Here is a 21,095-nt window from a genome sequence, read left to right as displayed (position 1 = left end):
CAGAGGCTGACATTAAATATTTGTCTCTTATTTTGGGGACAAGCTCTCTAGATAAACCTGTAGCTTACCTATTCAGCTAGAATGGCTACTCACTAAGCTCTGAAGGATCCATCTGTTTCTGCACCACCTCCCCAGCACTGACCTCCAGGTGCTCGTGCCCAGCACTGACCTCCAGGTGCTCATGCCCAGCACACAGCCAGGTTTTTGTGTGGATACTGGAGCTATAAACTCAGGTCTACATGCTTGTACAGCAAGCATTTTACTGAGCCATCTCCCCAGACCCTGATGATTCCAGACTCTAGGAGGATGAGGGCTAACACATCATGGGGCAAGAAGAGAGATACAAAAGTTCATACTCAATCGACTGATACGGACACCTACATACCAGTGTGAGGATGACGATCATACACAAAGGATCACAACAACCTTTCTATGCCATAGTGCCAAATGAAGCAGAGCATCTGTTTCCAGGCGCCAAATCATTCCACACAGCTATAATTATGTAAGTCCAAGGTCCTCCCTGATCTGTACTTAGGGAAAATCTTGACCCAAACTCAGTCTCCTTCACTATCATAAGCAGCATCCTTAACTTTGAACAAACTTTGGGTCCCTATGCCTGAGTTTCTCTGGGTCTCCTCAAATTGACAGTTATTCTCAAGCAAAGTTTGATGCACTTGTCTTCTACATTCTGTTTACTAGTACATCCTTACTGTTTTTCTTACACTGCCAAGACAAATTTACACTATTTTTAATTAGTGGCTATGATGTGAGCAGAAAACAGATTTAGTATCCTATTCCACCATCATGATTACCAAAAGACATTGGATATGTCTCGAACTACTTTCTCTCCTGAAAATTTTAGCATAATTTTGATTGTATTCTTGTTATTTTAAATAAAACATAAGAGTAAATATCATTTAATTTATAGTTCTTTGTAAAATTTATCCCCGAGATGAGGTTTCACTATGTAGCCTTTAGCATTTGCTGTGTTGGCCAGACTAACCTTGACCTTGTGATGACCTTCCTGCCTTAATCTTCTGAGTTATGGCATTACAGAAATGGGCCACTATAACTGAACCAGGCTTTCATTAGAGAACTAGGAGTACTTATATATATGGTCTAAGTGTTTGTATAGGATCTCAAATAGCACCTTCTTTAGCTCACTTACATGTCTGACATTTTATCATATAAACTACATAGTCGAGTAAGTGCTTATTTTTCTAGGACTGTGGTTTTCAGTATGGATAACACTGACATATTAGACCAAAGAGTGATCTGTGGTGGGGCTGCCCTTTGCATGTACAGTAGCATATTCAATAGCTTCTCTGCTCTTTACCCATTTCTTGCCAGTAACACCCACTGGACTTCCAGTTGTGATACATAAAGGTGTCTCCAAAGACTGGCAATGTCACCTGATGTGAGCCAGGGTAGGGAACAGTTCACAGGAGAAGAACACTTCCTTAGAGTACATATAACCTCTCAATAAGTGAGTGTGGTGGTGATTTTTCTGTTCTCCTAGATTTTATTTTATTTATTTTGATATTGAAATTTGAGGTACCTAGCATTCTACTACTGAGCTGTATCCCCAGGCCCATTCTCCAGGATTTGGTTATTTTAACCCCAGGATCCCAGATACATATCAGCCTTTGCCCTTTTCTTCCACTGGAAAGTTTACCCAGAGTTGATTTCAAAGCCTAGATGAAGCTTTCTATGAGTAATACAGCCTTTATTTTGGCTCATTCTTAAATATTCTAAATTTCTGACATCTTGCAATCTGAAAATAAATTTCTAAGTTTATGTTAGGCTTATGTAGAGTTCTATATGTCAAAAGTTCACATGATGATTTCATCTTTCACACAATCGCTCTTATACAGGTTTAGATATTTTAAATTGGACACATCTCTGTCTAAGAATATGAGTTGAGACTCACCACTTAGTGGCTGTAAAGTGCTGAAAGATTACCTAAACTCTCTTAGTCCAGTTTCTTCTTTTACAAAAGAGAGAGGAATTGCCACACATTAGAAACCCAATGAATATTTATGGCATCTAAGAAAGTGAAGATTAGATGACACAGTATAAATTAAGTGTTTACAATAGACATTCAGTACATTTTTTGTGGAATTAAAGGGTAGAAAGGTACCCAAGGGCACTGGACCATGACACTTAGTAAGCCAGTTCCTCTGTACTTTCCATAAACAGCTATAATCCTCTATTGTCAACACCGTTTCCTTTTTGTATGTGAAATTTCAGGTGTTATACTCTTAAAGACTTGGTTGATAGTCAGCCTGTAAGACTATACTATCCCCACCTTAGAAACACTTAAAAGGAGCATTGCAAGGATTCATTTTAGACAAATTGATTAATCAGGGATTAGGTTGGCATTACTCAGTGTTCCATAACCCCAGTACTCATTTTTAAACCAGTTACCAAAGGTTGTTCAAAAGTCTCTTTATATAACACCAGAGGTTCAAGTAATACATCAATAATAAGAGTGACAAAAATTGATGGTTAGTGCCATACCCTATCAATTAATATTAACATTAATATCCTCCATGATAAGTATTGAATTGAGTCTCTATATATGTTGAGTGCTTTATTTCATCCCTACACAATTTTGTGATAATGGAATGAGTCAATTCCCTACATATATGTACATATATAGGGATGCACAATATATATATAAATATATATATATTTATGCATTAAACCCAGGGCCTTATGCAAGTACTTAGCCACTGAGCTACTTCCATAGTCCCCATCCCACTGTTTTTCATGACTGCCCTAGAGACTCTAAATAGTTCAGTCAAGATTATATAGCCTCCGGGAATGATGGCGCACGCCTTTAATCCCAGCACGAGGCAGGCAGATTTCTGAGTTCGAGGCCAACCTGGTCTACAAAGTGAGTTCCAGGACAGCCAGGGCTATACAAAGAAACCCTGTCTCGAAAAACAAAAAAAAGCAACAAAAAAAAATTATATAGCCTACTGAATTTAAAAGTCAGAATTCTCAGTTATACTGACTTGGAGATGATACAGGTAAATTAATATTATAAATTTAAATGTATGAATTTATCTCATAGACTATAAAACACTCAACAAACATGACTAATACTTAAAGATAAAAGAGAGATGCTCTGAGTTCTCTCTACTATAACGGAGGAAAAGCACTGTCTTTGTAGTGTCAGGGTGCGGTTGGTGCCTCTGCCCCCAGTTTGTAGAGGAAACACTTACAGAACACAGGTCCCTCACAGTAGTGTCTTGGAGTATTTTCAGTGTCTTCATGAACTGCACTTTAGGATCCTCTGCTTGTGAATACAGGGAATGCCTGCAAATAGAGGGTTCTGGGCCAGGGCTTTGCCCTCTCCATTGGCAGTTGGGGCAGTGATGACAGCAGACACAACAGTGGGCAGGTGTGGTGTGGCAGAGGCCTGTTTGGGGGGTACTCGGAAAACCTGTATCCAAAGAGATGGATTTGGCAAGGGGCCGAGGTCCATGAATGAAGTCATTATGGGAAGGCCTGAGCTTGCATTCATGGGCATAAGTCTGTACAGCAGCATCCTTGACCTGCCTTGTCTCTCTCTGCAGTCTTAGGTCTGTGGTAGTAAGAGGGTCACATGGAGTGCATTCAAAAGCTGTTCCTTTATTATAGGTCCCCAGGTCTGCAACCCTCTGAGCAGCTGACACCAGATTGGAGGACATCTGGGTTGTCACAGACCAGGAGCTGGCAGCACTTGAGTCAGTGGGAACATGTCCAGGTGGCTTCTCAAGGTGGGGAATTGACTTTTCGGAGGTCTGAAGAAGGTCACCCTTATAGGGCATGGCTCCCCTGTGCAGGTGAGAGTGCTGTGCTGGTCTCTCCTGCGCCAGTGAGCTTTTCCTGGTGTCAGGGCAGACTTTGCTCTTGTCCTCTGTTTTGGTGATCTCAGAGTCCACATGATAGAAATTGTCTGGAGTCTGATCAATCCTGGATGACCTTGGTGACTCAAAGTGGTGCCTTTGTATCAGCATTTTTCCAGTACCCTTGTGGCCTACAGACCTATCTTCCTTTTCTGTGACATGAGTCACCAATATCCCCATTGTGTTATTACATGTGGAAGTAGAAGTGACCACAGGAACAGCAACACTCTCTGGGTGTTCTCCCACCATGATGGTCTTGATGGGGGTCATATCTGGGTTGACTATTTCTGGTGGCTCTTCCATGCCCTTGGGTTGAAGCTCCTCCTCCACCACAGAGGCCTTTTCTTCCAAGGTACTCCAGTCTTGGCTTAACAAAGATGAGCTTGTCATGCTCTTGGATTTAGAGCCATGTGACTCTTGCAGAGAGTCTTGCCATGATCCTGGACTATGACTCTGATCCCTTGGTTTGCAACCTCTACAGACAGTAGGACTCTGGCTGCCTGTCACAGAAGACACCTGCCAGAGAAACCAACATGGAAAATGAATCAGGAAGTTACAACAGACCAGTGGCTCAGAAGTCTTGAGCAGAGGCTATAAACTTGGAATTTTATCAGATACTATGTCACCCAGTACCTCCTCCCTATTAACTTCAGTTCATTGTTTAGAAAAATCAAACCATGGAGAGTCTATATCTATCTATATCCATATTTATATATCTATATCCATCTATACATCTATATAGCTATACACCTATACATCTATATCTATCTATATCTACATCTATCTATATCTACATCTATCTATCTATCTATCTATCTATCTATCTATCTATCTATCTATCTATCTATCTATCTATCTATCCATAGCGTGTGGGCTTTAAAACTTTCCATTTGTGATGTGTACTTTAGATTTGTCATTCCAAGTTCTTCAGGGCTGAGTATATAATTGGGGTGGGGTGGTTAATAAGACTTAAAGTGTTAAGTATCCAATCAGGGCCCCATTCCAGCCCCTTGTACCTGGAGGGGCTGCAGCTCTGGCAGCTCTTCCAAAAACCCACTGCTATCAGACTGACAGCTGTTTGTTCTGTCCATTTGGGTGCCTGTGTGAAGAAAGAGACCTGGAAGTTAGGGAAGTAAAATTGTCCTGCCCACAAGAATGAGAGTAAACCTTGTCTATTTCTAGCACATTAGAGATCATGCATGGTCTGACCATGAATGACCCAATGGGAAACTTGCAAGGACATCTTTCTTCAAGTATCAGAAAGCTCATGTAAAACTGCATCTACATCTTCCTGAACCTGTAAAACCTGGACCAGTGGAAGAACTCACTTCTTAAATTATGATTGATTGTGAGCTAAATTTTAACTAATGACAAAAAGTACAGATGTCTCTAAATATCACATTAATACAATACCTTCCTATGTAATATGTTTACACATATATATTATCTTTCCTTTGACTAAGTTTTAGCTACAAACTCTTTCCTAGTTTTCACTGGCTCTAAATTTAAGACTACAAGGCCATGCCTATTTCCAGACTGTGACTTTTGTTCCCACAAAACACTGGGCAGGGCAGACAGAGAACAATGCTGTGCAGACAGGCTAGGGTTTGCAGACATTATATGCACATGTTGTGTTGTATTGTGTTGTGTTGTATTGTGTCGAGGTAAAAGAATAGGTGCCTGATAGCAAGTCATTGTACTAAAGATTTAACTATGGCATTTTATTTTGAGGTGGAGTCTCATATATACCATGCTGACCTCAAATTCACCATGTAGCCAATCCAAGGATGATCTTAAACATCTTAACCTCCTGTCTCTGCATCCTAAATGCTTGGACTACAAGTTTATACTATCCACTGTGCAGTGTTGTAGATTAAATCCAGTACTTCATGCTTGCTAGGCAAATAGTCTGTTAGATGTGTTTCATTCCAGCCCGAAGTATTGGATTTTTCTCTAGTAACACTTGCTTATACTAGAAGACCTTGTCTTCGCTGGGAAAAAAAAGAGAAAGAATACATATGGATGTTGGTGTTGAATATATTTCTATCTCTGTCTATCTATCTACCTATCTATCTATCTATCTATCTATCTATCTATCTATCTATCTATCTATCTATCTATGGCTTAGATATCTGGTACCTAAATGAGAAATATGTAATTTTCCATTGCTTAGACATCTAACTATTGAAGAAAAGTTCAAAGACCTTAGGCACTGCTTATGATTTCCAGACCCAGCCTTGAGGATGCTTCTATTAACAGCAATGCTTTCTCTCTGTAGGGCTGTCTTCAGTCAGTCTTAATGATATGTGTTTGAGTCGAAATGATCTCTGAGGTGGTCTATCAATCCACATCCAGCTCATTTGCCCTGAGGTTAAAGCACGAAGAAAGACACTGGTCTTCCTACAATTAGGAAGTTCAAACCTCATATTCTTTAATTCAGACTCAAGATATTTAAAAGCTAGAAATCAAGAAACAATTTGACACCTGAACCTGGTGGGATTGAGGAAATCAGTGGAAAAATTTGAAGGAATGGTTTCTCTGATAGAAATGTCACTTCTTGATGTGTTTTTAAGGATGAAATATGGAAATCTTTATCCAAGATCAACCTTAAAAGGACTTCTGCTCTTGGCCAGCTGAAGTAATAGGTACCAGAGTTTTTCTACCTTCTGAAGCAATTAAATACTGTACAAAGCATACGAACAATGGTTTTTGTTTTGTTTGAAGACAGGAAGCAATTCATGAGAGCAATCACTGAGAAGCAGGCTCAGTGATGTGAGCGCCATGATTATCCAGATTTCTGCTGCTAGTTTACAAGACTCAGTATAAGGACAGAAACTCGTGGAGAGTCTTGGAAGACACATTTAATGAAGGAAGTAGAGGTGAGACTCCAGCAATATTGAGCCATCTAGGGTTTTCAGTACAGTGTGAGAGAAAAAGGGAGGTCCCGTGGAGAATGAGTTCTTGGTTCCCTCATGAGCTATGTGCCAGCATGGGGGAGAAAACATCTAAAATAATGGAAGAAAATAGGACTCAAAATTCACCCAGGGCCAAGAAACTCCATTGAAGGCATCCACTCAGAGGCGAGGAATAAGTAGCCTGAGAAGGACATTGTCTCGTTCTTCATACACTCTTAAAAGTACGAGTCCACTATTAGATTCAGGGTATCTGGTTTTATGTTGAAGTCTTTGATTCACTCGGACTTGAGCTTTGTGCAAGGTGACAAATATCGATCTATTTTCATCTTTCTACATATCAACTGCCAGTAAGGCCAGCACCCTTTATTGAAAATGCTTTCTTTTTTTCATTGTATATTTTTGATTTTGTCAAAGGTCAATTGCCCAAAAGTGTGTGGTTTTATTTCTGGATCTTCAGTTCTATTCCATTCATCAACGTGTCTGTCTCTATACCAATACCATGCCTTCTTTTTATTTTTTTTTTTATCATCAGTATTGCTCTGTATCTTGAGGTTAGGGATGGTGAACTTCCCCCAGAAGTTCTTTTATTGTTAAGAATGGTTTTTGCTATCCTGGGTTTTTTGTCTTTTCATATGAAATTCAGAATTGCTCTTTTCATGTCTTTGAGGAATTGTGTTGGAATTTTGATGGGGATTGCATTGAATCTGTTGATTGCTTTTGGTAGGATGGCCATTTTTACTATGTTAATCCTACCAATCCATGAGCAGATGTGTGGATCATTACACAATGGAATACTATTTAGCTATTAAAAACTAAGACATCATGAGTTTTGCAGGCAAATGGATGGAACTAGGAAATATTATCCTGAGTTAGGTATCTCAGACTCAAAAGGACATGAACTGTATATACTCACTAATAAGTGGATGTATTAGCCAAAAAAGTACAAAATACCCAGGATATAACCCACAGAACTCAAGTAGGTTAACAAGCCAAAAGGCCCAAGTGAGGATGTTTCAATCCCACTTGGGAGGGAGAATGAAATAATCACAGGGGGAGGAGCAGGTGGAAGGAGGGAACTGGGTGGGAGAGGGGAGGAAGAGAGGCAGAAGAAAGGGGGAACATGATCAGGTATAGGTGGGGGGAAGCAGGATTAAAGTCCCAGTGGCCAGAAGAATGAATGGAAATATACAACCATGGAAGGTGGGGAGTGGGAGGACCCTCTAGAATGTACCAGAGACCTCAAAACTGAAAGGGGGGACCTTAGATGAAATGCTCAACAGTGGGAAGAGGAACTTGTAGAATCCACCTCCAGTAGAAAGAGAGGGTACAAGTTGAGGGGTAGGGTTGCCATCCCACAGTCAAAAACTCTGACCCAGAATTGTTCCTATCTAAAAGAACTACAGGGACAAAAATGGAGAAGAAACTGAGGAAAAGGAGGTCCAGTGACCAGTCCAAATAGGGACCCATCTCAAGGGGAGGCTCCAGGGCCTCTATTACTGATGCTATGATGTACTTAAAGCCAGAGGCCTTCCATGCCTGCCCTCCAAAAGGGCCAACAAGCATCTGACTGAGACAGAGGCAGATACTTACACCTAACCAATGGCCTGAAGTCAGGGACCCCTGTGGTTGAGTTAAAGAAAGGCTGGAAGAAGTTGAGGAGGAGGGTGACCTCATAGGAAGACCAGTGGTCTCAACAAACCTGGACCCCTGAGATCTCTCAGACACTGAGCCACCAGACAGGCAGCTTACAGTAGCTGATAAGGCCCCTGACACATCCAGCAGAGGACTTTCTGTCTGGCCTCAATGAGAGAAGACACACCTAACCCTTGAGAGACCTGAGGCTCCAGGGAATGTGGAGGCCTGACCGAGTGTGGGGGCATGTGGGGTTGTGTGTGGGGTAGGGATAGCCTCTTGGAGATGGGAAAGGAGGAATTTGGTGAGGAACAAATGGGAGGACAAAACAGGAGAAGAATAATGACATAATGACTGGACTGTAAAAAAAAATAAAAAGATTAAAGATGATGATGATAATAATAATAATACTAAAAACCCCAATACATCAGAGCATTTCCTCGTAGCTCAACTCAGCCTCAGAAGTAAACTCAATAATGGCTTTTTAGGAATCCACCAATACTTACCACATGCAAAATTAATTCCACACCTCTTAGCATATACTCCAAGATACCAGGTATGTCAAATGTGTGTCCACCCCCTTCAATGCATAGTCCCAAACCTATGATCACATAGACTGCCCTTATGAAACTCTGGGTCACAGAACACAAGACAACGACAAAAAAGGCAAGAATGTGGGAGAGATATTTGCAGGAAAGAGGGTGGGAGGGAGATAAGAGCAGGTGGGGAAAAGTAATCAAAATATGTTATATACAGGAAGGAAATTGACAATGAAGGAATATAATTAACTATAAAAGAAGCAGTTAAATGTGACCCAAACAGGGAGGCAAAACACCAACAAATGAAAACAAATAAAGAATTGATGCTGATGTAAGAATGATCAGACAAGGACATTAAAACACTTATGACTATATGCCATATGGCCAAGGAATATGATGAAATGTGTTAAGTGCAGACATTGAAGGTGTGTGTGTGTGTGTGTGTGTGTGTGTGTGTGTGTGTCTGTCTGTCTGTCTGTCTGTCTGTCTGTTTGTCTGTCTGTTTAAAGATCCAAATGAAACTAAAGATGACGAAAACTATACTGCTTATGATAGTTTATAATGGATAAGATTAAAAGCAAATTAAGGATTGTGTAATAAAAACAACTAGTGAAAGAAAGACATAACTATAGAAATGATCCCAAATCAAATTTGCATATGGAAAACAAGAATTTAAGTGGTGAAAAATCACACCAATACACGGTGCCACCCCTCTGAGTGAATAGATATTTTAATAACTGGAAAACTCCAAAGAGCATGGAGAACACATGACATGTTTGACAGAAACACGCCCCCCCAACCCCCGGAATACAGAACATGAAGAAAGCTACACCAAGGCACATCAGAAACAAATTATTTAATACCAACAACGAAGAGGAAAAGTCTTAAAATCCACTCCACTGGAGAGGCGTATTATATACATTTAACATAAAAGCAGAAGGAGAATTAGCTTTGAAAATAATCCAGGGAAAATAGGGAAGTGACTCCTTTGGAGGCCAAACTGTGAAGAGTCTGAAAGGAAACATCAAACACCTGTTTGAAAAGGTTTAATCCTTTCAAAGGTTAGTGAAGAGTGGGGCAAACCCAGTGGTTGAGTAGTTGCCTGTTAAAGTCCTGGATTTGATCCCCACTTTTGGGGGAAATTGACTATGTTAACAAAAATAATAATATAGCAATTGGCTTATTACAAAATCCCTTTGAGTTCTATGAAAATCAGTATTATTATAACATAGAGCAGGTTATATGGAAAGAGCCAATCAAGTAAACACTCAAGTGTAACATTCAATTTCTATAGAACATTTAATACTAGTAATAGAATATTTGCTTGTTAACTATCAATGAAAAGAATAAACATTTATTATTTATTATTAGAGATTTATTTTATAATACTTAATTTATGTCACATATTTAAGACCTGGTTGATCTTGTTAAAATCAAATTCAACCAGCTTTAGAACTTGTCAGTTGAACGTAGACCACATGAAAGGCAAGTGGGGTAATTTTCAGGGTTAAAGGTTTTAGCGGAGAGAGGGAGAATGGGGAGAGAAGAGGGTAGGGATGAGTCAGCCAAAGGGATATGAAGATGCCTAACGAGCATCCACCCATTCAGTTCAAAATGTAATATACATTACATTTACAACATGTAATGCACTAATGCAAAAGTATATTATAAAGAAGAGGAGTTCGAACAGACGTGCCATTCTGGGTGGAAAAAGCTGCTCCAAGAAGACATTAGTTCTTAACTGGAAATTTCAGTGTTGGGCACAGGGTAGCATTCTAGATGTGTTATTGGACAGAGGCCCCAAAGTTACACAAAACAAAACAAAACAACAAAACAAAACAATACAACCTGTGGGCTACTACTATTGCTATTGGTTGGTCATTACAACTAGATGGTAAGTCTTTATTGATGAAGATACTCACTGTGAATGTACGACATATAGAATTTGATTTGTATTGACCTGAAAACTCTCTCCCTGATGGTTAGCTGACATAGTGGCAGAAGATGCAATGTAGGTTGGTGGAAGAGAAAAAAACATCAGTGGTCTTTTCAAATGTGGACCCTACATGATTTCATACTGATTTGCTGGGCAAGATGTGGGGTGCCCATTGGAGCAATAGCGGCATGATGATTGGGTAAGCCACCTCTTTTTTATTGGATCTGGGGCCTGCTCCACAGGAAGGGTTTTATGCCTCAAACTGAAACCTGGTTAAAAAAAAAAAAATCCATGATGAGAGGAGTCATAGGACCCAAGAGGAAAAACTTACTAGTTTTGTTTGACTAAATGGTCATGTTGTCAAATTATTTTCTTATAATTTATGTTTGTTTCCACAGATTTGTCTTGCTTGGTTAAGAGCCGATGCAGAGACACATAACTGGTCAAAGTGTAAAGTGTAAGTCACCATGAGTGTTCAGCTCTGGATGAATCATCTATATTAACTTATGCCCTTCCCCATCCCTATAATATTGAAGGCTCAGGGAACATCATGGAAGAAGGAACAAAAAGAATGTAAGAGCTGGTAAGATTTAGAGCTGTGGAATGCTCACTTCTGCATTACTATTGCAAACGTCAACCATAGCAGTGGTTACCCCCACAAGATCCAGGCTGTCAAAATTTCAGCATGAATGGGAGAAGATCTATTTGACAACCAATAGCTGCTGAGGGAAGAAGAGTCACCCTTCTTTGTGGATGTGCCCTGTGGGTAGGTTGCCTATGTCTTCATGGATAGTTCTACACCTGTCTGCATGTGGGCTGCATTAGTTGGACTCAGGGAGTTTCTAACAACAACAAGAGAAGTGAGATAGGGGTGGATCCAAGTAGGGAACACTGAAGAGAGGTGGTGAATGAATAGGATCGAAATACATTGCATAGATGGATGACATTTCAAGGAGTAATAAAATAAAAATATTATTAAAAAAAAACTTCTCCAGGTACATTTGAAGTTAGGAAGGAAATCGCCTATTTTGTAATTCATATAAATTATGTGATAATTGTTATAATAACAGTGTAAAAGCTTTGTGTAGATTTTCTAATATTTTTCACACGGTGCCCTGACTACTTTACGTAGAGCCCATCTACTCAACAGGTAAGTGAGTAGACCATTCCTGAACACTTTCTACATGAGCTTCCTACTGCAAGTTACCTATGCGCTTTAGGTCCCTGGACAGCCTGTTTCATCCCAGGAGGCCCTGACTGTAGATATTCAGTCCGTAGGACTAACTTCCACATCTCCTTCATCACCCCTGGCCTATAGCATTAAGAGAGAAAATTCTTAAGTAAGAGGACTCAAGACTCGGGGGGAGAAAAGGCAAAACAGGATGTGGAGCCACTTGCTTTAGTGAAGGGTTTCAGGCACCACCTGGACACCATTGCTACTCACTTTTCCAGAAAAAATTTCAAGATTCTTGTTCTGGAGCAGGAGCCACCAGTGTGATGTATGATGGCTGATGGCTTCAATTATCCTTGCCATGCTCAGAAGAAGCAATGTATTCTGCCACTAAACCAAAATCTGTCCATAAACTGGTTAGTCTCTAACAACCTGATCCAAATGGAAATATTTTTGGTCCCGAGATCTGTGGGTGACTGGTTTCAAGGAACTCCATCCCACAGAATACTAAAAACTGCAGCTACTCAAATCTCTGACATAAAATACCACAATATTTGCATGTGACATATGCACAACTGTCCTTCCGTCTTAAATCATCTTGGATTACCTGCAATACCTACTATAATTTAAATGGTATATAAAAGTTGCTTAAAGAACAGCAAAGAGAAAAGTCTACATCTTTCATATATTTAACATATTTGCAATAGCTACAGTCCAAGGTTTGCACATAGATGAAGCTTTTCTGAGTAGGAGAACTTACTGTAAACAGCTACAAGCACAATGCGATGTGTCTCTACACTGTAGGAGTCATTTGTTCTGAAGGGTATGTATTTGCGGTATTGACAACAGTTACATTTCATTAACTGTCTTCCTGTAAATCACACACAATTTTTAAATCTCACTCAAGTGGTATCTCTTGAATTTAATTAAATATAACAAAAGACCAAACTGAGATTTCCCTTTCGTAGTGTGACTGAACAACACAGTTGGGCATGATGCTCTTAAGGAAAGGATTTTCAGTTTTTGTTTGCTTTAGAAGTCAAATGTGCACATCCTGAAGCATTCTGAGAGACTTAAGAATCATGTGGGGAAATTTACAAATGGCTTAGTTTCTTTAGGAGGCTAAGATCTTTGCCCCTTATAAAGCGTTTTCAGTGACTACCAACAGCTAAGTGCTCCATTTCCTCATTTTAAACTTCCCCTTAGGGCTGTAGGAGTTAGAAGAGATAAAGTATGAGAGATCACCTAGTCTGGGGTAGCTATGATGGACTATTAGGCAAACAGACAGATACAAATGAGTATCGTTTATCACTGCTACACCCTCAAGGTAACACCCAGGCAGGGGCTTGACTTCTGGTACAAGAACCTGGCATTTGAAGAGTAATGGAAGTAGCACTAGCTCAGGGGGCCATCCCACCCAGTCCCTGAAGCCTGCCGGACCACGCCTAGGAGAACTGGAGCTTACGCCAGTGGACCTTTTCTGGGAACCTTCTCCCAAGGAGCCACAGCTTTTGGTCCACTCTGCTAAGTGAAGGCCTTGTTTTTGTTTTTGTTTTTGTTTTTTTCCACCTTGCTTCCTGAAGGTTTTTTTTTTCTTTTAGAAAAATTTTATCACACAAACTTCCCCTCTCACTGGTCCCTGCTCTAAACCAAAACTAGATAAATGACAGCCCTCGCCACCCAAATCTCTCTGCTTGATTTCATCTTGCTCTCAATAGCTGATGGTTCAGCAGCTCTGTCTATCCCATGGCTCATAAAGGCTAAAGTCTAAATACATTTAGCTAACATGCTATTAGAACATCCAACTGACTACTCATCTGGCAGATTTACAGCCACATCTACCAGCTTTAGATTCTGTCTCTCCTACATAGGAACTGTTATTCTCTTATATTGGGCTTAATGATGAGTGAAGTTAATGCCCAATAATATATGTGTAAATCTATGAATCTTAGAATATCTTGTGCGGTAAGTTCTTCCCAAGGAACGTCATTTTAACTATTATAATTCAGTCTCACTGTTTACACTATTCATGACTGATGGATAGCATTGATAGCCATTTGAAATTAACTTCTACAGTGCACAATTGCCTTCTAGAATTTAGATTTTTACTGTTTCAGCTGGGTGAGCCCTGCCTGCAGACTCCACCTTTGTACTGAGCCAACATGTCTATCCAAGGGAAAGACGCCTTAGGCATTTTGTCAAAGTAACCACCAGATGGCAGCATTACACCAACCACGGAGGAGCCAGGGCTCTGCCAAGACCTTCCAATTGAAGAAGCCTTCTCTCTGGACTGTCAATAGTAAAAGCACCTGAGTTGTATTGAAAATAGTCTTTGTGTAGAGCATCTCAGGAAACAAAAGAGGGGAAGGAGTTGAAATGTAAATTGGAAAAAGGTGAAAAGAAACAGAGTATACAGGGACAAGGAACATGAAGAAATCATACAGAATAAGAAACATGGTCTAACCTTGAACTTTGGGGTTAACTATCTACATCAATAGATTCTATATTACCTATTTAATTGTCAAGTGTCTATCTCATGCATTGTCGCAGGGTAGAGTCACATGTCTTAGAACTTGTGCGGACTTACAGACGAGGCAAAAACAAATGGCCCCAGGAGGGCGTTGGAACCTGAGATGAACAGCGGCAGCTTTGCCCAATAGGAAGCACTGATGGTTGTTTGGACTGGAGTGGTTACCCTACAGAGGCATTTTTAAAATGTCATTTCAAATGCTTCAGAACATCTTTATGGTTTTGTCTTCAGATCCCCACATCAGTCAAAATGGGGTTTCCAGTTTGGTGCCTTTCTTATTAGCTATCGCCCAGCTTCCTTACACATTCTGCTAACAAGGAGCTACTCAAGTGTCAGAAAATATACAACTTTTAGACAGTGCATCTGTGATAGAGAGCAAGATCTGTAGCATGTTTTATTGTCTGGTCGCCCAGACCATGTCTAAGGCTCCTGTCTAAAAACAGCTCTCTGTTTTTCCAGGCATTTCTCCTCACCTGAAGGCCCGCTGACATCCACTGTCATGGGACATGGTTTCCAAGTCACTTACTTGTTCTTCGTACTTTTGAATAAGCTCTTGCCAAATTTACTCTAAGATCAAGCCTCCCAATCTCATTCCGGGAGCTGAGATGCTGCCTGGCCAGTACCGGGCAGAGAAGAGTGGCTTTCTTCTCTCTGTGCAGTTCAGTTTCACACACAGCCTGCGGCTGCCTCAGATCATTCTGAACTGTGTTTACAGCACTGGACTCTTCTGTTATCTGTTCTTGTTTTGAAACCCAGATGAACGATACAGTTCGCATTCTTGTAAGTTTTGTTTTGGCTCTTATGTGTTCAAGGTTCATTCTGTCAATGATAGCTTGACTTCCGTTTGACATCTTTCTGTGTCATCTCTGGCTTCCCACACATTCCTGCTGTGAGTTAACTCCTTGCTAATGCAGTGAAGAGTGTAGGGCACAAAGGCAGGGCTACAGATGTTCTCGTGGGACCCTTCATCCCTAGAATGTGCACTGGGTCCCCTCAGGTCTTATACTGTCCTAGATGCTATACAGTGTCAGCAAAGATGCCTGCTCTCCTGACCTCGTGTCTGATCCCAGATAGGCAAGAAGAAGAGATAGTATGTTCATGGGTTTTGAAAAACCTATCTGAAACACGTCAGTGGCTTCACTCATGCCAGAAGTTCTAGAGAGTTCAGCTTTTCCGATAGAGGATTTCTGCAGCGTACCTGAGAGTGCCTGTGAGCCCTTAGCTGATGCCCGTGAGCCCCTAGCTGATGCCCGTGAGCCCTTAGCTGATGCTCGTGAGCCCCAGCTGATGCTCTGCACGCTCTCAAAGCTGCACATTTTCCCTTTCCTTGTTCTATTGTTCCAGGGTTAGCGGTTTTCCCTCCACTCTCCAGTCAGAATAGCTACACTTCTTAGTCACTGGAAAAAAAAGTACTTCTCTAAAAATAAATTTATTTGGCTTGATACCATTAAGAACTAATGAATTCACTATTATAAAAACAGTACACAATGGTGAAGACAATTTAGAAAATGAAAAATATCTTAATTATCTAATCATGTGGGAAGACAAGTATTTCTATATATTTCTATGTATTCTAGCCCAGTGCGCTTTCGTTGAGCTCCTGTGAACACGTATGCATTAACAAAGCAATACTATCCACTTTGTACCCTCCTTCTGTTTAAATAGTATATTGTGAATTTTTTATGGACAATCCCTAAGTGTGTGTGTGTGTGTGTGTGTGCGCGCGCGCACGTGCGCGCGCATGTGCAACTGTGTGTAAGCATTTGCATTTTCTCTAAGTAAAGCCCTCTTTTTATGTTCTTTAGAAACTTGGAAAGACAGCTTTTAGTTTCCTAGTAGTTTAATGTTTTGTGTATTATTCTTGAATTAATGACATCTTAAAAATTCACTATTTTGCTCAGCTACAAATTCTGAAAGCTACAACAGTGGCTTGCCTTCAAGGTATACCCCCTGGTGCAGCAGTAGCACAGGTGTTATGGGAATACCCAACAACTTCTTTATTAGATTTAGACACACTCCATGAGATGGAAACTATGTCTGATAGTGTCAAGAACCTGAGAGTAGATAGGTTATGGGCATAAAACCAAACATTATTCTGCTAAATGAACATCATAGAAATAAAATAACTCCTAATAACATGTTGTTATACTGATGGATCAGGACATGGCTCATCTATCATCTCAGAAGCCTTTTCTTACACTAGATACTAATTAACACGCACAACTGGACAATGTACAGGGAGTAAGAAACTTTGAAATGCTCAGCCTTAAATGATGCCTTTGTATCAAATTCCATCACTCAGTGCTTAGGGATCTACATGAAAGAGGAAGCATAAGGATTGTAGGAGCCAAGGTTGATGAACCCTGTTGACTCCAAAGAGGTAGTGGGTTCTAGACACAATTAGGGCTGATTCACATATAAACTCATAGAGACTGTGACATCATGCACAAGACCTGCACATAGTCAAGCCAGACAAAATCCTGGCACCAAGAAAGGGAAATAAGTGGCCACAAGGAACTATTTGCATAGTGACGACTTCCAGGGGAGGAAAAAAAAGTTTTCTTCAATGCAGTCACACAGAATATATCAATTACATTCCCAGGGAAGAACATGGTCAGTATTTTGTTTTTACAGAGAGGAGAGAGAGAGAGAGAGAGAGAGAGAGAGAGAGAGAGAGAGAGAGAGAGAGAGAGAGAGAGAGAGAGAGCAATTTGTCAGATATGAAGTTGTGGAAGGGAGGGGAGAGAAGCAAAGATGTCAGAGGAGTTAGGGAAGGAGAAAGAATATGATCAAACTATTGTATAAGAAGTTNAATGCAGTCACACAGAATATATCAATTACATTCCCAGGGAAGAACATGGTCAGTATTTTGTTTTTACAGAGAGGAGAGAGAGAGAGAGAGAGAGACAGAGAGAGAGAGAGAGAGAGAGAGAGAGAGAGAGAGAGAGAGAGAGAGAATTTGAAGATATGAAGTTGTGGAAGGGAGGGGAGAGAAGCAAAGATGTCAGAGGAGTTAGGGAAGGAGAAAGAATATGATCAAACTATTGTATAAGAAGTTATTTAAAAATAAAAGTGAAAATAAAAATTAAAGCTCATCTTCCGTTGATGATATCGAACACTAAACAATTGAAAGTATTCACTCTGCTCCTAGTCAGTGTTCATTGACAATTTTCCCTCAGCTATTCCACTTTCTATGGTATATTCTATGATTTTGGACATAGTCATTGATACTTTTGGCATTTTCTCTTTGGGGAATACTCATGGTCATGGGTATGAAATTAGTGGAGCTGAAGGTCTTTGAACAACACCCCCTCACTCAGGCTGCCCTCTTTTGGTGGACCTTGGCCATATCTTTTTTTCACAAACTATGGTCTTGCATCTGAGCTTTAGCTTATATGAACTATTGCATCATATGTCCACTTTAAAACACAGCTAACACAACTCTGCACATCTTCTGTCATCTGAGGAAATGGTTTCCTGATATGTACCTGAGTAAGAAAGGCCTTTTCCATGGAGGCCTCCAATGCATCATTCTATTTCTACTTAGTTAAGGTATGCTGCTTTCTCTGCTTGTTTTCTTTAAAGAATGTCATGTCCCTTGAAAATTGTTAAAAAGGACTCTTTGAAGTAATCATGCCAAGGAGTGATTGACCCAGTATGTCTGTCCCTGCTCTTCCTTCCTTCACATGATATGCTTCTGCCAGAGGGGGGTCAAGAGGCCAACGGAGTGTGAGCTTAATGCAATGAAATATTCCAGGAACAATTAGCCACATAGGTCTTTGAAATAAAGCAAGTTGAAATTTCAGTCTAGATAAATATTCTGAAAATAGATTAGTATACGAATTTATCTTAAACAGTACCTTCTTTGTGTAGACTTTTTCTTTTCTTTTTTAAATTAGCCATTGCTTAGATTAAAACAAAGAGACCAGATCCAATTTTGAGAAGTATGTCTGATTCATTGTCCTGAAGAATTTGATGTAATGATAAATTTTAATTTAGATCTGGCTTTATTCCATATTCCAAAACAGAGGGATAGGAGTTCCCAGGACTAAATAAATAGTGAATTAAAATCCAAATAACATGATACTATGAAAATTTAAGTTTTCTCTTGTCTCCATAGCATCATTAGTTGGAATTTTAATCTCTATATTGCTCACCTAACATAGTTCTTCTCTTGTGAAGCAGACTGGAATATGCTGTCATTCAAGTCAATTAGTTGGTTGGCAAGTTATTTGTTAATAATTCAAATAGCAAGAAGTATTATTCCTTTTATATGGCATTGCAGTTCATCAAAAGCAAAAATTCAAAATAGAAAAGAGAGAAAAAAAGAGTTGTAAAGCTAATGAACTATTTCTTTTCAACTTAAAGGCTGTTTCTTTGGCATGCTGGGATTTTTTTTTTTTTTTGGAATTCAGGGACCCTGTGTTTGATTCCTGGCACCTCATAAATAAATACTTACCGAGTTTATGATGTCTTCTGTAGCTGCGCTCCCTCTCCCACTCGCAGCTGAGTGGGAGCAGAGGGTTTCCTCCAGAGGCCAGCTGTCCTTACTCTCTACTCACCCTTCCATGCCCATGTCTTCATCAACTCAGGATACTTTATGTACTGCCTTGTGTTCTAGTCTTTACTTAGTGTTCAGTCAATGGGAGATGAAGTCAATAGGCTAGGAGATTGAAGGACAGGAGGAATTGCCTAGACTGTGTTCTCTGCCTTTTTCTCTAGGATGCCTGTAGAAAACAGCTGTGCATTTATCAAAAGAGCTCCTATGGGACTCTTCCTCTGGTCTTGTAGACATGAGGTTGGTAACGGTGATCTTTCAAGTCTTCAGGTGCCCCATTTCTGGGTAGTTCCCTGAATCTCATTTTAGCTAAAGCCCCCCTTTCAAAACACTTCTCATTTGATGCCCTTTGAATATTTTTCTTGCCTGAATGTTATGTCTAGAAAAGCAATCAGAAAAATCTAGAATTAATCTCATGTTCAATAAAAATGTTTGAGATTTTAGGGACTTCAACTCACAAAAACTTAGAGGAGAGATAGGCAGAGGGCTGGAGCATTACTTACTCACTGTCTTAGACATTGTGACCACAGCAACTCATATAAAAGACAATATTTAATTGGGATTGGCTTACAGTTCAGAGGTTTAGTCCATTATTGTCACGGTGGGAAGTATGGAGGCATGCAGACAGATAAGGTGCTGGAGAGTATCTGAGAGTTCTACATTTGGATGCATAGCCACAGGAAAAGAATGAGACATACTAGGCTTTTCTTCAGCTTCTGAGACCTCAAAAAGTCCACTCCCAGTGACACATTTTCTCCAACAATGCTACATCTATTCCAACAAGGCCACATCTCCCTATAGTGCCAGTCCCTAACATTCTATAGGGCCTTTTTCATTCAAACCACCACATGCACCTATTTTTATTCTGATAATTCTTAAAAGAATGTCTTTCATGTTACATTTTCTTACACTACTGATATTCCCAGCCACTTTTAGTTCAGATAAAATGTATGTGTATATCATTGGTTACTTATGGAACAACTACCACTTGTTGACTGAATACTCTGTAGGACCTGAGTGGACAGAGAAGCAAAATGAAAGACAGGGAAGCCATGAAGGAGCTTACTCAGCATGGAAGTTACAGTTCTAGGGTAAAATAGATGCAGTGGATGTGCTGTATGGGAATATCTGATGTGGTGAAAGGATGTACTTCTGCTTTGTATATATGTTCCCAGCCTATTTATAAGTATACTGGTTGACTTTTTGTCAGCTTGAGATAAGGTATTGTCAACTGGGTAAAGGAACCTTAGTTGAGAAACATTGGCCCATGGGGCATTTTCTTCATTGATAACATATGTGGAGGGACCTATTCCACCGTGGGCAGTTAGACCTTAGTATTATAAAAAATCAGACTAAGCAAGCCATGAAGAGTGAGCCAGTAAGCATCAATGCTCTACAGTCCTTACATCAGTTCCTGCCTCCAGGATCCTGCCTTAAGTCCCTGCCCTAATTTCTCTCCTGACATGCAGAAAATTGTCTGAGTTCCAAATGGTGAAAGAGTTCAGAAGAGAAAACAGGAAGAACTGCTATAGAAAAATATCAGGTTAAGCCACTGCATTTCCCCCGTGATAGCCATATTATCAACAGAAGCACTATATAGGAAGGACAGTCATCAGTCTGGAACAAGCAAAACCTGAAGAAAATGTACTACAGAAGTATCTAGTAGGAGCAGTCCAGCTAGAACAATGTACAGTGTGATTGGAACTTGAAGCACATGGTAGCCAATGATGCAAAGGGTCTAACTTCAGATAAGCAATATAAGCATCTTTAGCTTCACAGAATAGGTTATATCTGCTGCATGATGCTCTGTTGCTCTTTTCTGGACTTTGCTCTTACACAAGGAGAACTAGAAGAAGCAAGCACTGTAGCAGATTTTGAGATTGAATTCTTTTTTTTAATTTTTCTTGGCAGAACATGT

General features: G+C 40.1%; 1 protein-coding gene across 1 annotated transcript in view; it reads right to left on the bottom strand.

Moving 5' to 3' along the window:
- The window catches only part of Itprid1 (ITPR interacting domain containing 1), a 134,457-nt gene that overhangs the window by 8,094 nt on the left and 105,268 nt on the right, over nt 1–21,095 (bottom strand). Inside the window, exons 10-11 of the mRNA XM_021191565.1 lie at nt 4,913–4,995; nt 3,231–4,412 (exon numbers count right to left, since the gene is read on the bottom strand). Of these exons, the coding sequence (XP_021047224.1) occupies nt 3,231–4,412; nt 4,913–4,995 (1,265 nt within the window). The remainder of the gene's footprint in view (nt 1–3,230; nt 4,413–4,912; nt 4,996–21,095) is intronic.

The sequence above is a fragment of the Mus pahari genome, chromosome 2 (assembly GCF_900095145.1).
Source record: "Mus pahari chromosome 2, PAHARI_EIJ_v1.1, whole genome shotgun sequence".
Classification (NCBI taxonomy): domain Eukaryota; kingdom Metazoa; phylum Chordata; class Mammalia; order Rodentia; family Muridae; genus Mus; species Mus pahari.
This window is presented reverse-complemented; position numbering and strand designations above follow the sequence as displayed.